Source organism: Mesitornis unicolor, unplaced genomic scaffold (assembly GCF_000695765.1).
Source record: "Mesitornis unicolor isolate BGI_N332 unplaced genomic scaffold, ASM69576v1 scaffold27119, whole genome shotgun sequence".
NCBI classification, from domain to species: domain Eukaryota; kingdom Metazoa; phylum Chordata; class Aves; order Mesitornithiformes; family Mesitornithidae; genus Mesitornis; species Mesitornis unicolor.
In genome coordinates this window covers 12,159-25,686 of record NW_010205625.1, presented here as the reverse complement: position 1 = coordinate 25,686, position 13,528 = coordinate 12,159, and the positions used below count along the sequence as shown (strand labels likewise).

Here is a 13,528-nt window from a genome sequence, read left to right as displayed (position 1 = left end):
GGTTCCACACTTATCTACATTTCTGTAAGCTATGCCCTGTTAAGCAACTAGCACAACTCAGTACTGATAAAGCTTCAGACAGCAAGTATTTGGAAAGGGGCGAGAGGGGAGCAAAAGAAAAAAAAAAGAGAGGTGTGATCTTAGGCTAAAACAGCACAAAACAAAATTACTTTGAAGGTGCTTTTCTTATTTCAGTGATTCTGCAACAAAGCGCTCTCTCTGAAAAGTGAAACTTGTTCACTTTCATGAAAAGAATGATTCCAGGTCTTAAACTGGCTTTCCTAACCCACAATCAATCTTTTCAACATGTTCACTCAGTTGGCAGAAGTTAGCAGGGAACATGGAAGTAGCTGCTTATTCCACATGCAAAGAGGAGAAACAGAAAGTGAAGAGTTCCTTGGGACATTCAATCTTTTCATACAGAGATTTAAACTCCCCCAAAGGATGTCTATCCAAAGACAGCTTGACAAAGGAGCAAGGAATTTATCTTCTTGATTCATTACTTCAATCCATCTCTTTTTCCTTTTTTCGCCAAACACAAACAAACTTTAAGCTTTTTAACAACTTTAGCCTTCTCCTACCTGATCTTGTTATCTCCTTTGACAGATTCCAGTCTTCACTGTCCTTCTCTGGGATGATTCTTATTCATAGGAAACGTTCCTCATTTGAGGAAAAAAAAAAAAGACAGTTTCATTTTCTTTCTGATCTCTTATACCTAATCCGTTCCACGACACTTTTCTAACCTTGCGCAGTGATCAGCTAGCTGGTCAAAACTGTGTCCATTCTTCTTCCTTTTTTCCTCCTTACAGTCTGCCAAATAAATTGCTGCAAGTATCAATCTGAGCTTCCCGTGCAATATTCAACTGTTGCATGTTTTACACACATTATTAATCTTTTCCATACCTTCAGGCCAGAGATAACCACTGCTGTACACAACATCCAGTACGGCACACTTCCAACTGCAGACAAATAAGAACCATCAGAACAGAAATATTTTGGATAATAATATTGCTGTCATAACTGTTTCTGTAAGGAAATATTTGCTGTGACTCAAGGTATTTGCAGCAAAGCATCATCAAGACAGCACATAGGAGGAAAACTGAATTCTTCCATAACACTTTAGTTAATCATGACCCAATGAATAATTTTTGAAGAAAACACCCACAGACAACCCAACTTGCTATTCTAAAAACAGCCAGAACTAAATAAAAAGTTAGGACTAAATGGACACAGCAATATGCAGCAGTTATGCAGAACACATAACTGACATTCACTAATAGCAAAGACACAGAGGATGAGACTATCAAACCAGTGCTACAAATTCTTGAAAATTACTGGAGTCTTTTGAAGTGGAATTAAAAAAAAAATAAGAAAAAAATCACAAAATAAATGACACTGCCATAAACTCCTAATCTGCATCTTGGATTTTTTAAAGTTATCTTGCTTAAACTTACTTTAAACTTGCTCAACCTTCTCTCTGATTAAGCCAAGGATTTTACAACATCATCTTTCACATTTAGATCATACAGGTTGATAACCTTAATTTCTTAACAGAGTTTTGAACAGTTCTACTATTCATTGGGAAATCTTAATCTTTTGTTAAGTTGGGCATGAGTCTGAGCTGAGAGCCAGCCGAAAAATGCTTTTCCTCCTTTATACTTAAATCTTCACCTTTAGCATACTTTAAAACATAAATTTAACTGTAGTAGCAGCAGGATTGCCACTGTAATTTTGACTATACTTTTATAGAAATAAATTTCAACTTCCATGGAAACAGTCACTTTCAATTTGATGCTACCTATAAAAGTCCTGTGATTGCAGAGCTGGTCTTACACCAAGAAGTGATTTCTAATGAAAAAATACTTTATCCTCTGCAGTAAATATTACAGTCTAAAGACTACATCAAGTATGATCAGAAACCTTTGCTAATGCAAATGATTTTATCATGGTACTACTACTCTCTTAGTGTTAACTATTGCCAGTGGATCTCCGTCTTGTTCCAGGTAACACTTCAGTAATCTGCTACTTTAGAGCACTCCAGCTCCCCTTGCAAAAACAAGCAATTGCAGATTCTTGATTGAAATCTTTCTCAAAATAAGAGAGCCTATTGCACTGGCAAGGGAAATGGACGAATTTCATGCAGGAATAACTAGTCCATCTTAGTTTTCTCTAAGTAATGAACTTTTAGTCCTTCCCCCCTGCCTTGTTCCCCAGTTGTAAAACCCTGTTAGACTGAGAAGGGTACAACAAAATAGTGAGTAATGACCTCACATAACCTTCATGTTAAATGTTCAAACTCCTCATTCTTTTCAGATTTTGAACAAACTTCATGCTGAAATGAAATGTAAAAGTTTCAGCTTCTACCAATGAAAAATTAACTGCTGCTGTAGAAGAAGCAAAGATTAATTTGGCTAATGAAAGCAAGAAAATTAGGAGAGAAAACAGAATCTGTGGTTACCAGAAAGTACATGTTCAGAAACAGTTTCTCTTTCATTTTCTTCTGCTTCCACGGGTCCTTATTTTCCCAGGAAGAGCTACCCAAAAGCCTCAAAAGCTACCTGAGAAAAACTTTCGAAAACTACACCATACAGCAAGAGAAGATAGAGGAATAAAAAAACAAAACAAAACAAAACAAACAAAAACCCAACAACAAACCAACCAAACCTCACCAAAAGCTAGCAAAGGATAACTGGAAAAACTTAGAGGAGCATAAAGGTAAAAATAAAAAGGGAATTTTAAAGCTCCTTTTGAAATTCTGGCCCCTGTGCTCAATTTAAGCTGTTAAATGTCACATTAAACGATGTTCAGTTTTTCAGGCAAAATTTAATGTGGCCCTAGCCACACAACAATGCCAGTTACACAGATGGTTATGAAACTAGTTTAGGCAAATGCTATTTTCATGTGAAAGCAAAACCCAGAATCCTGTACTGTATTATAAAAAAAAACTAAAACACAGAACAACCAGGGTTGCTTAACCTACTGAAAAAATGGGCATGAACTTTTCCAGCCGACACATACAGGAGTGGATGAAGGAAAACCCACAGGATGCTATTTCCTGGCTGAGTAACATCTGGCAGAAGGGCAGGGACAGGGAGGCGGGGGCAGCAGTCTTCAGCTGGCACCATGACTGGTGAGATGAAGGCCTTTCTGCAGGCTACCCCACAGCTCCTCAAGAACTGCTGAGCACAAAGGACAGGTGTTTCTGTGGTGTGTGTCCCCAGCCCCAGATGATTGTCTTTAAACCAAACCAAAGTACACCATTAATTTTCAAAGTATTTGGAATACCTAAAAACGGACTGACACATTAAAGAGGTCAGATTTAAGCAGGTGGTTTGGGCTTTATGTTTTCTTTAAAATATTTCTTTCAGCATTCCCTGTCTCTAGGAGCAATAGAGAATCTCTGCAGTATTTTAAGCCATTCACGATCTCAAAATAACAGGTTAGGCACCAATCAAATTACAACTTTTAAAATGAACATGAAAAGCTAAATATTAACAGAATTTAGCACTCAGTTTAGAAAACAGTTGTGTGCAAAACCTATGAAGAAACCCCTATCTTTAATGAGGCAGCTTAACTTGAGAGATACACTAGTAAACATACTACACTGTATCCAAATAAAAACAGGAGCATCATATCAAAGGCAATGCCAGATCAGCCTAAAGCACCTTGAGAAGTTTCAACCATTAAATCAGAGGCCATGAAGTATGCTACAACTACTGCACAAACGCTCCATTTCATGGATATCAGACCAGTATTTAAAACAAAACAAAACCCACAGAACAAAACAGAAATCCAAAACACATCAGCATTCCTTTATTTCAAAATTTTGTAGCCATAGTGACAAACAATTCCAAGCGTAATCCACAGAATCACGTAAACTTTGCATCTAGTTCAGATTGAATTTACTCACACCGATGGCTTAAAGGACGCATTCATAACTGGGCTGATCACTAGTTTGGTGTTAACTTCTAATTGGAGGTTGGTTGTGGTTGGCAAATTCTCCCTTTGCAGCAGGGGAACAACCTTCAGAGTGTGTCCTCGTAACTATGAAAAGGACACACTTTCTAGATGACTCAAGGAAATCATGCCACAGCAGCATACTCTGCTCACTTATCCAAGTTTATTATTGATCTTTTTGCCATTGGTATTCAATAAGCACTCCATATAGATGGTCTCAGCCTTTACAGAACTTCCCCAATTTAGGAAGGAATAGTCAAGAGACGTAGATGAAAATTTAAGGTCATCACCCAGGAGCGATCAGCAACTGCAGACAAATAATCTAATGCTTTCATTAGCTGAGTTTCAACAGCAACGTTTACAGAAGCCATAGTTACACTAAGAGGATCCTGTCAAGCCTGTAATTTGCATTGCTCTTCTGTAGCAGCAGGAACTAATATGGGATTGCTGGCATGCTCTGACAGAAGGTAAGTACCGCTTAAATGAGGAACTCTTGTTCAGACTCTCCTCAAACACCTAATTAGTTACTATTTAATGTTTATGTCAAGAAAAGAAAAATGTTTAGCTAAGATGCTGCTCAGAAAACTCGTTCATCTTTACCTTCTTTGACCTAGATTCTTAGGTCATAAATCCAACCTAGACTTTGAATTTTTCATTGTTGTTGTTCCCAAGAAATCAACAATAAATGGTCAAGTTTTAAAAATATCTGAATATTGTCTTTTCAACCTTACAGTGTTACTTTTAACATACTGAAAATTAAATGACCGTTTATCCAAATGCCTGGCAGACTGTAACAAAAAAGCTGAACTTTCCTACTATAATAATAAAAACTACCTGCAAAGTGTCCTACAAGACAGCCCTTCAGGTCGAATAAGAATTCACTTCTGCATTAAATCAGTTCAAATGAGCTCATGTCTGCTGAGCATTTGGCTGAATAAGAGATGAGAAAGCATTCATGATCAACTGAGGCAAGGAGAAGATAAAACAGGGAGGGTGGGACAGTTCTTATGTCATTCAGATCATGATTCTGTGACTCTGAAGTGTTTAATGATGAAGGAAAGAAGCAATGTGTTGCTTTCATAAATTTCCACAACAGTTGCATTATGCATTTTACACAGATAATTTATTTCAATTAAAAAAATTAATACACAAGTCCCCAGAACAGTAAGATTTTTAAGGTACTACACCATACTACAATATTTTAAAAATCTAATAACTATTTCAGATTCAATTTCATTCAACGGCAATAAGAGATTCTTATATAAACACAGTTATTGCAAGATGATTGATTCTATGCTTAACATTTATTATCCTTCAAACTCATGTTCTGCGATTATAGCTTCTTTAAATAGCAGACCCAGTGCTTAAGATTTCAGAAGGAGGCACTTAAACACATAGTCCGGTCTGAAAATGTTGAACAACTAAAGGTAGTTTTGACTGGGGCTGCTCAAACGTCAGAATAATCAGACCATTTACTTATGTGACAACATTATGCTGATCTTTTTATCTTCCTTCTTTGTGCTTTAATTAGTATCTTTCGCTACATGATTTTTATTTCAGACATCTCATTCAAAAATAAGATAAAAAGCACACTGTGCAACATAAAACTACTTCAACGTGTCTTCAAAAGTGCTGCAAGAACACTTGCAAATATTAAGTAAAGAATCATCTGTATGGAATTTAACAAGCTAGTACATAAAATTCTGATTAAAAACAAAGTCTGATTTTTATAGTTCCTCTGGACACTGAGTATTTATAAGTATGCAATGCCTTTCACAAAAAGTCTACCAAAGACAGTGTAGATTCTATTTTTAATATATTGTTATAATCAGTAAGCAGTGCACAAAATGTCCAAGAGGCATCAGACTCCTTTGCAGAGCATAAATGACATTAAAGGCCAAGCACACAGTAGCTGAATCTCACATTTCAATTGCCTGATGCCCATTTTCTTCTTACGTATGTACCTTAAAACTACAGAGGATGAAGTATCAGAAGCTGCTCATCATAACAAATAAACTGTGGACAATAACCCAGTAAGTAAACAGATTAAATTTAGAGACAATTTTCCAAAATAACATTACTGTTACAATTGGCTGAACTACCTGGATAAGCAATATATTACTTGCTGCCTTATTCTGTGATGCTATGGGTTTTCTCATATTCTGTATAACAGTTAAAAATAACTTTCTGGTATAGGGATGTTCACACCGTGCACTTGTTAAAATTCACCTACATTTTTAAAAATCAATACCAAAAAATTACACATTACAAAGTAATAAAGTGTGAGACATCAGTCCACATAAACTGAGATATGGTGGACACCCACCTCTAATGAAGGAGCACTGCACACCGCATGCCAATACTGGCATATGCCCCTTTTCCTACTATGATACCTTCCCACATCCTTTTTCTCTTCACCTGCATCCATGCCCTCTCCTCCCTGCATCCCTTCTGCAAGTCGGGATACCTTTCTCAGCCTGTTCTTGTATAGGACATGTCCAGAGGACGCCTTCCAGCTGGTTGCTGACCAATCAGAGCACTACTTGGTTAATCACTGCATTTCATTTGATTAGCCAGCCACCTAAATGTATAGAACACCCACTCCCATTGGCCAGTTACCCTGACAGAAGCACGTAAGGCCCAAGGACCAACTGCCACCAGCATTACCTCTTCACACAATTCCGACTGAAAAAAACAAAAAACAGGTAAATGAATGGAACAAAAGCTCTCATAGCTTAAACAACACTGAGGTTCATTATATACTAGTACGCTAATAACCAATTTCACAAGTCCCAACTTGAAAATATGCCTGCTTGTATTTTAAGGTCATAAGTAGTAAATCAAATGTAAAGAACAGCTCCAAATAAAACTACCAAGTGCCAAAACAACAGTCCTTTGTATTCAACATAGTGGCTTACCTTCCTCTCTTGTAATTATATTAACTTCAGACAAGCTACAACCAGGCTGCACTGAACTTGTTCTGCTTATACTGTCAAGTTACAAAACCCATTTTCTACAAGTTAACTGAAACTGGAGTTAGCCAAACATGATAATCTGTTAAGTATCTCAAACGAGTATGCTGCTGTTCAAACAAAAGTCAAAAATCTGCAAAAACTATTAAAAAAGGAATACACAAACTGCACAATTTTCATTAGGAAAAGCATTACTATGAGACTTCTGATACAAAGCTCAAAGTGGTTTCATTTTAAAGATTCAAATTCTCAACTTAAACCCAGCATGAAAAGAAGTTCCTCAGTTGGCAAGTGCTTTCAGGAGTAACACTCTTCTTCTTGAAGTTATTTTTCTTCATTAAATTAAATTTCTATTAATGTCCTTTTTTATTGTTACTGAGAGTCATTCTCACCTATGCCTGATGCTCCCAGTTTTCAAATTTTCTATACCTTCAAATAGATAAGTGATCAGTGTTTTTATATCTATACATCCCCCCTTCTGATAAAAAGATAAATCTTTGTAATGCTACAAGTTAAACAGCACATTTTATTTCCTTACCATATTAAAAATAAACGCTTCCTGCACACTCCCTGCTCAAATTACATGGATTTTCTTTAAGATTAGGGCACACATTGTAACAGCAGCATATAATTTTCCTGCACAATAATTTTTTTTCCAGTTGAAAGGTATCCTATAATATCATCAGCAACAACAGGAACAGACACCTGATTTTCAGCTAGACAATGCTTATGCATTTGGTGACTTCATTCCTTGTAAAAAGCACTTTTCAGATATAGAGCAGCTAGATGAAAATTTGAAAACAATCTGGCAACTCATTCTTTGACCACAAAGTGCAAGACCAAAAGGAGATGTAAAAATTGTGCCAATAATAAGATGGTACAATGTTTTCCCCTCAATATCCTATTTTTGTTACTCTAATTTCATCCTCTGTTAATTTTATACACATTCAGAAATGTCCTTCCTAAAAGCTGTATTGATTCCTTGAAAAACTAAGTATGGAAGAAAAAAACTTGTTTATCCATTTAAGAAATCTTGTTGAAACAACTATGTACATAACTGCGGATAGAAAGGCTACACATATCCCAGATATATCAAAATCATCAGCATGTTCCAAAGACGGAAGGTTAAAGACCAAATTCCTACTACCTAGACAAGGTATTAATTCTCATAATCTGTTGTGATTCCTTTCAGAGTATGGAAACTGCAAGTCACCTGTGCTTCAGAAAAATACTTCAGCATGAACTTAAAAGAGCCAATCAAGAAATCTCTACATTGAGCTACGCTGGTTACAAAATACACATTTCTCTTTTTTTTTTTATTCCTTTCAGAATTACCAGCTGAAGGTCTGTGCTACAGAAGACACCGAAGTATAAGCCAACATACACAAAAGTCTGATTTTGCTTTAAAAACAAGCTATTTATAAAATTGCCAGTGTCAACACATCTTGTGCACAAAAGTCTGTCACCTTCAGCTGCTATTGACTGTTACAATCATAAAGTATCAAGATGATCCAGGTAAAAGAGCCACATAAGTACACAAAATTTAAAAGAAACAAATATAAGTTTTATTAAGTTACAAGGAAATTTCATAAATATGAACTTTTACTTTAATACTTAGAAGGTGAGAAGAAAAAAAAACTGATTAAAAAAATACTACTACTTTTAGGCCAAAACGGTGCTATTTTCTATATCAAATGCATGTTACTCTTAAGGATGGAGCTGACATTATTTGTAGTAAAATAACTCACTTAAACATATGTTGTAACTTGACCAAATAAAAAAAAAACCAAAATATGGCAACACAGTAAGTAAATGTATTCATTTTAGTAGGGTGCATATGCTCAGTTTTATTTTTTATGGGTTATCAGTGTTCTCCATCAATTTGCTAGAATTGACAAAAAAGTTATGCTTCTGTAATTAATCAGTTTTAAGCTAATTTGTCCTTATGAAACCACTCTTACAAGCCTACAATTCAACCATTTTTGTTGCATACTACTTTGTATTATTGAGGTCAGTCCTGAGATTTAACCACAAACATAGTTATCTTTTGGAGGACATATGGCAAGATCTCCAACTCTTTGTAGCTTTGGAAATTTACATCTGCCTGTTCATTCAAGATGCTAAGCATACATGTGTTGACAAATAGAAAATAGCAGATGGCAAAAAGCAAATGCTCAACATGAAGCACTGGGGATCATCTGAAGAAGGCCAGGACTCAGACATTTGCCATTTTTATTTTAACAGCAGAATTATTTTTAAAAATAAATTCCACTACCTATTATGCTTGATTCTGATGAACATCTGTGATCAGAATATTCACGATTATAGAATGAACATCATAGTAATAACTGCTGTTGGTATCCAAGATACAAGTTGCTTTAGAAACTTTCAGATATTGAAGTAATTAGCACAGTACAGATCTTCAGAAGGTTAACTTCTGCTGCTACACAAGCCAGAAAACATTCTGTACTGACCATATAACTTGTCATTAAATCTTTTAATAGGCAATACACAGCTGTGCTCATCTGCTATTCCAGATTCTGAAGTGGAGTTACTCCAATAACTGACTACTACCACAGCACATAATAACACCTGCATACAGACTGGTTCTCTGCCCACACCAATAATTCTATTACTTCTACCACCAGTATCTCCAACGACAGCTTTAGAAAAACCAAAAGATCACTTTATCAGGGGTGTGAAGCTACCAAGAACTTCAAGTACAAGCTCTACTTGGGCAGCAAGGGAGTTACTTCACATGAATAGGGCACAAGAGACAAGATGAGAGATCCATCCAGTGCTACGTCTTTTACTAACAACAAACACTGGATGCCTAGGGAATAGTATCAGGATAAGACAAACTTACAACTCCTTTATATGTTCCACCAACATTCCGAAGTCCATAGCTCATGGATTTCTGAATCAGAGAAAGTGTTTTTTTGTGTTAAGATGCCGTGACAGACTTTTCTTTCATGAACATCTGTGGAACCTCTTGGACTCAACAACATCTGTGGCAATGACACTGTAACTACGTACTATATGAACACCTTTTAGTGAAGGTACGTAAGTGTAGTCTCCAGTCACTCCTATAATCAATGAATTTTTAAAGTGCATAAAAATGATTACTGTTTTATTATCACCATGCTTTCACAGACTTTAGACTGACTGTGGTAGATGCTGTATTAGTAAGTGGACAAACAAGGTGAGTCTGTGACAGCTCAGCTAAAAAAGACAGGACACATGGTAATAAGAGACAAGCGGCAGATCTGCCTTGGAAAAAACACCTACAACTAAACATCGGTGTGGCTGTTTAGTCAGAGAGATTTATCACAGGTAGCAAAATAATTCTGAGCCAAACAGCAAAATTAAACAGCAAAATTTACAAAAAAACCCCCAAACCCAACAAACCCAAATATCTTCATTTTCTCTAACATTTCTCACTGACTTTTCAAATAAAGGGCAACAACAAATTAGTTTGGAAATATACAGGTTCTAAAGAAAAGCTTTTATATTAAAATAATATTTTCATGTTCTAAAACTACAGTTACAGAGGTAAACAGACAGTTGTAAACTTCAACAATTCTCACTTCATACTTTTATTACACGGAGGTACAGCACTGTAACACAGAGGGTCAGCTTCACTTTTAAAAAAAATTCATACAGGAAAGGCACTACATAGTTTCAGTTCTGTGGCAAACAGCTTTGAACGATACTTTACATATGATTTTAAATCCATTATTATACATAGATTCATAGTGAAAGATACAAATTCATTTACAGTATTCAGTTTAAATTAGTCTCCTATCTGAACAGCACTTATTTTAAACTGTGATCCTCCTATTGTTTTCATTAAGGAGAAACAGATCATTATTATTATTCACATTTTATTAGTAATTCAGTAAAACAAAAACATTAGGAGGTCCAAGAAAACAATTATTTCTATTCAAAGCACAACTAAGCAGCTTAGTTTCCAAAATGCTCTCCTACATTGATTCTTTTGATGTTTAACAGTGAGCACCAATGGATTTATGTCCTATATTTGCATGCAAACATTTTGTGTTTGTTTGAAAGTGTTGAAACTTGAGTTTCAGACAGAAATAAGTTAGCCTGAAGCACTGAGAAGGAATAAATGTACAGCAGGACAGCTTAGGGAATTCAACTGAAGAATAACAAAATGTGTCAATTTAGAGCATACTGGTGAAATGACCTTTAAAACAGTTTTCATAGGGACTAGAAGTAAAAAAAAACCCAACCAACTACCCAGACAAACAAACAAAAGCCCCAACACCAACCCATTAATTTATATCAACTGTAACAAAACTCAGTCTCCTGTAGATTGACATTCTCTTTACCTCACTTAAAAATCCCAGTAACTTCTCACATTCATTCTGACACCTCAAACTTAGCAAAGTCTGCCATGCATGCGCTCCCTAATGCCCTGCCAGTGCTGATAGTCCAGCTAGCAGCTACCTAAAGGAATATATAAAAACTGAATTCTGCTCACCCTTTCCCTCTTCTCTACCAAGCTGCCAGTTTTCAAGAAACTTAGGAATTTAGCTACCTTGGCAATTCTATTTGTCTATCAAATGTGGCTGAAAACAGTCAACAGTATTAAAAAACAACCACACCCCACTTTCCTCAGAAAGCCAGACCAAAGCTTCATTTCAGCACAAAGCCTGAATTCAGGGGAAGGAACAGAACAGAACAACCAAGAATCACACAATGTAATCTGGTAAAACTCATTCTTATACAAGCATACCAGGAGCACAGGAAAACCTAAGAGAATTCACCGAGTATCAAGTCTTAACGCATTACCAAAACCAGGACTCTACAAAAATGCACCAGAAACTTCCAAATAAATTGAATATTAACATATTTTCCTCAGACGTTTTGTATGCCATTACCACAGCCTATCAGGAAGAACTTTTTTTTTCCTCTTTGCATCTGGTCTTCATATAGTCAAGGGTTGCACTCAGCACACGAACTGCACGCACGACAGTAAATACCAAAAGTATCAATTAGCACATTTCATGACTATGTGCTACAACGACCTTCATTGACTTGTACACCTGATTATCCAGCACCTGAGGAACAAGCATTTGACTCAGTTCATTCATGAATGTTTAGTAAAGCTGGGAGATATACCATTGTTTTGTAACCAGAAAAACAACCCCTTTTTGTGAAATATAATGATAAGTCATAAGCTCCAAATATTTATTTCAAACTTAAACCATCCTCAGTGAACTGATACTACAATCACACTCTGATTAATCCTATTAATACCAAAAAAAGTAGAAACAAAACCTCTTCTCGGCTTATAAAATTTATCTTAAATAACAAAAACATACTTACTAATAAAGCAAGTTTTTGGTACTTCCGTTTTAGTTCTGCCAAACTGTCCGATGGATTTGCGCCCAGGATTTTGTACCAGTCCTTTTGTGTAACCCTTTCAAAGGCCATGGTCCGACTGGCTTTGAAATTACTTTCTTAGCACTGCGTAAGAGAATTAAATAAATATAATTACAACTTGAAAAAGAAACAGTTAGAAAAAGCAAAAATTAAGAACTGTGAGAAGCTACAGGATCATGAAATAGACTGCAGCCCTCAAACACATCTATTCCCCTACATAAGATCTCTAGTGTAAAAACACAGGTACATTCACACAGCCATTGCACCCCACAGATGGTAGTAGATGAAGTGATTTAAGTTATATGTTGTGTTTCCTGTCCCAGTTCCTTAGTATATCATGTTTCAGAAATATTTCTAAATACACATTTTTATTTTGAAGCAATACTGTCCTTAATATATGAAATGAAGTACATAAAAGTGACATTTTGTCAGTTCTGGAATGAGATACAGGCAAGAAGACTAGAAGGTATGGCTTGGGTTTCGCGCAATGATATTCACAGTACGGACCCTTCTTACCCATCCTGCTGGCTAAGAAGACTCAACGGTTCAATATTAAAATACAAAAGTATAAGAACAAACAAACAAAAATGAACCAAAGCACATGAAGCTAGCACAGGTCCCTAAGTAAAACCTAACTAATCAAGAGCTTCTTTATTGGCCGTCTATCATCAAGCTAATGACCCAAAATGGAAAAAACAAACAAAAGAATTAAATGCAGGAAAGAGCACAGTAATGCCTGAGCTTCAAGCTGATTTCTAGGTATCCTGAAATTTCAAGCTTGTAGTGGCTCATTTAGCATGAACTTCCTGACAAGAAGTAATACTGTGTTCCAGTAGAGTTTCACAAGCTCCGTCTTTTTGGTGTTTTTTTGTTTGGTTGGTTGTTTTTGTATCGTTGGGGGTTTTTTTTGTGGTTTTGTTTGTTTTTTCTTGAAAGGAAGAAAAAAATATGTTTTCCATTTCAGCACTAAAACTGGCTTCTGGTGACTACCGTCATACTTCAGAATAACTCCTTTTTCATGGAGGAAGAAAGCATGCTTTTCGAACTTCGCAGAGCCACAGTCGGGAGGACATACCCGACTGCAGGGTGGTCCCCCATCTTTTGGGAAGATACCATGTCCGTATGCCTGCCCCTCCCACTCTGCACCTTTCCCCGTGAACGCACCTTTCTCCCCAAGGAAAAAACACGCG

At 36.2% G+C, this 13,528-nt stretch overlaps 1 protein-coding gene across 1 annotated transcript in view; it reads right to left on the bottom strand.

Moving 5' to 3' along the window:
• Positions 1-12,414, bottom strand: part of DNAJC24 (DnaJ (Hsp40) homolog, subfamily C, member 24) — a 33,450-nt gene extending 21,036 nt beyond the window's left edge. The window contains exon 1 of the mRNA XM_010191480.1: positions 12,282-12,414. Coding sequence (XP_010189782.1) covers positions 12,282-12,389 — 108 coding nt within the window. The 5' untranslated portion in view covers positions 12,390-12,414. The remainder of the gene's footprint in view (positions 1-12,281) is intronic.
• Between the last annotated feature and the right edge of the window lie 1,114 nt (positions 12,415-13,528).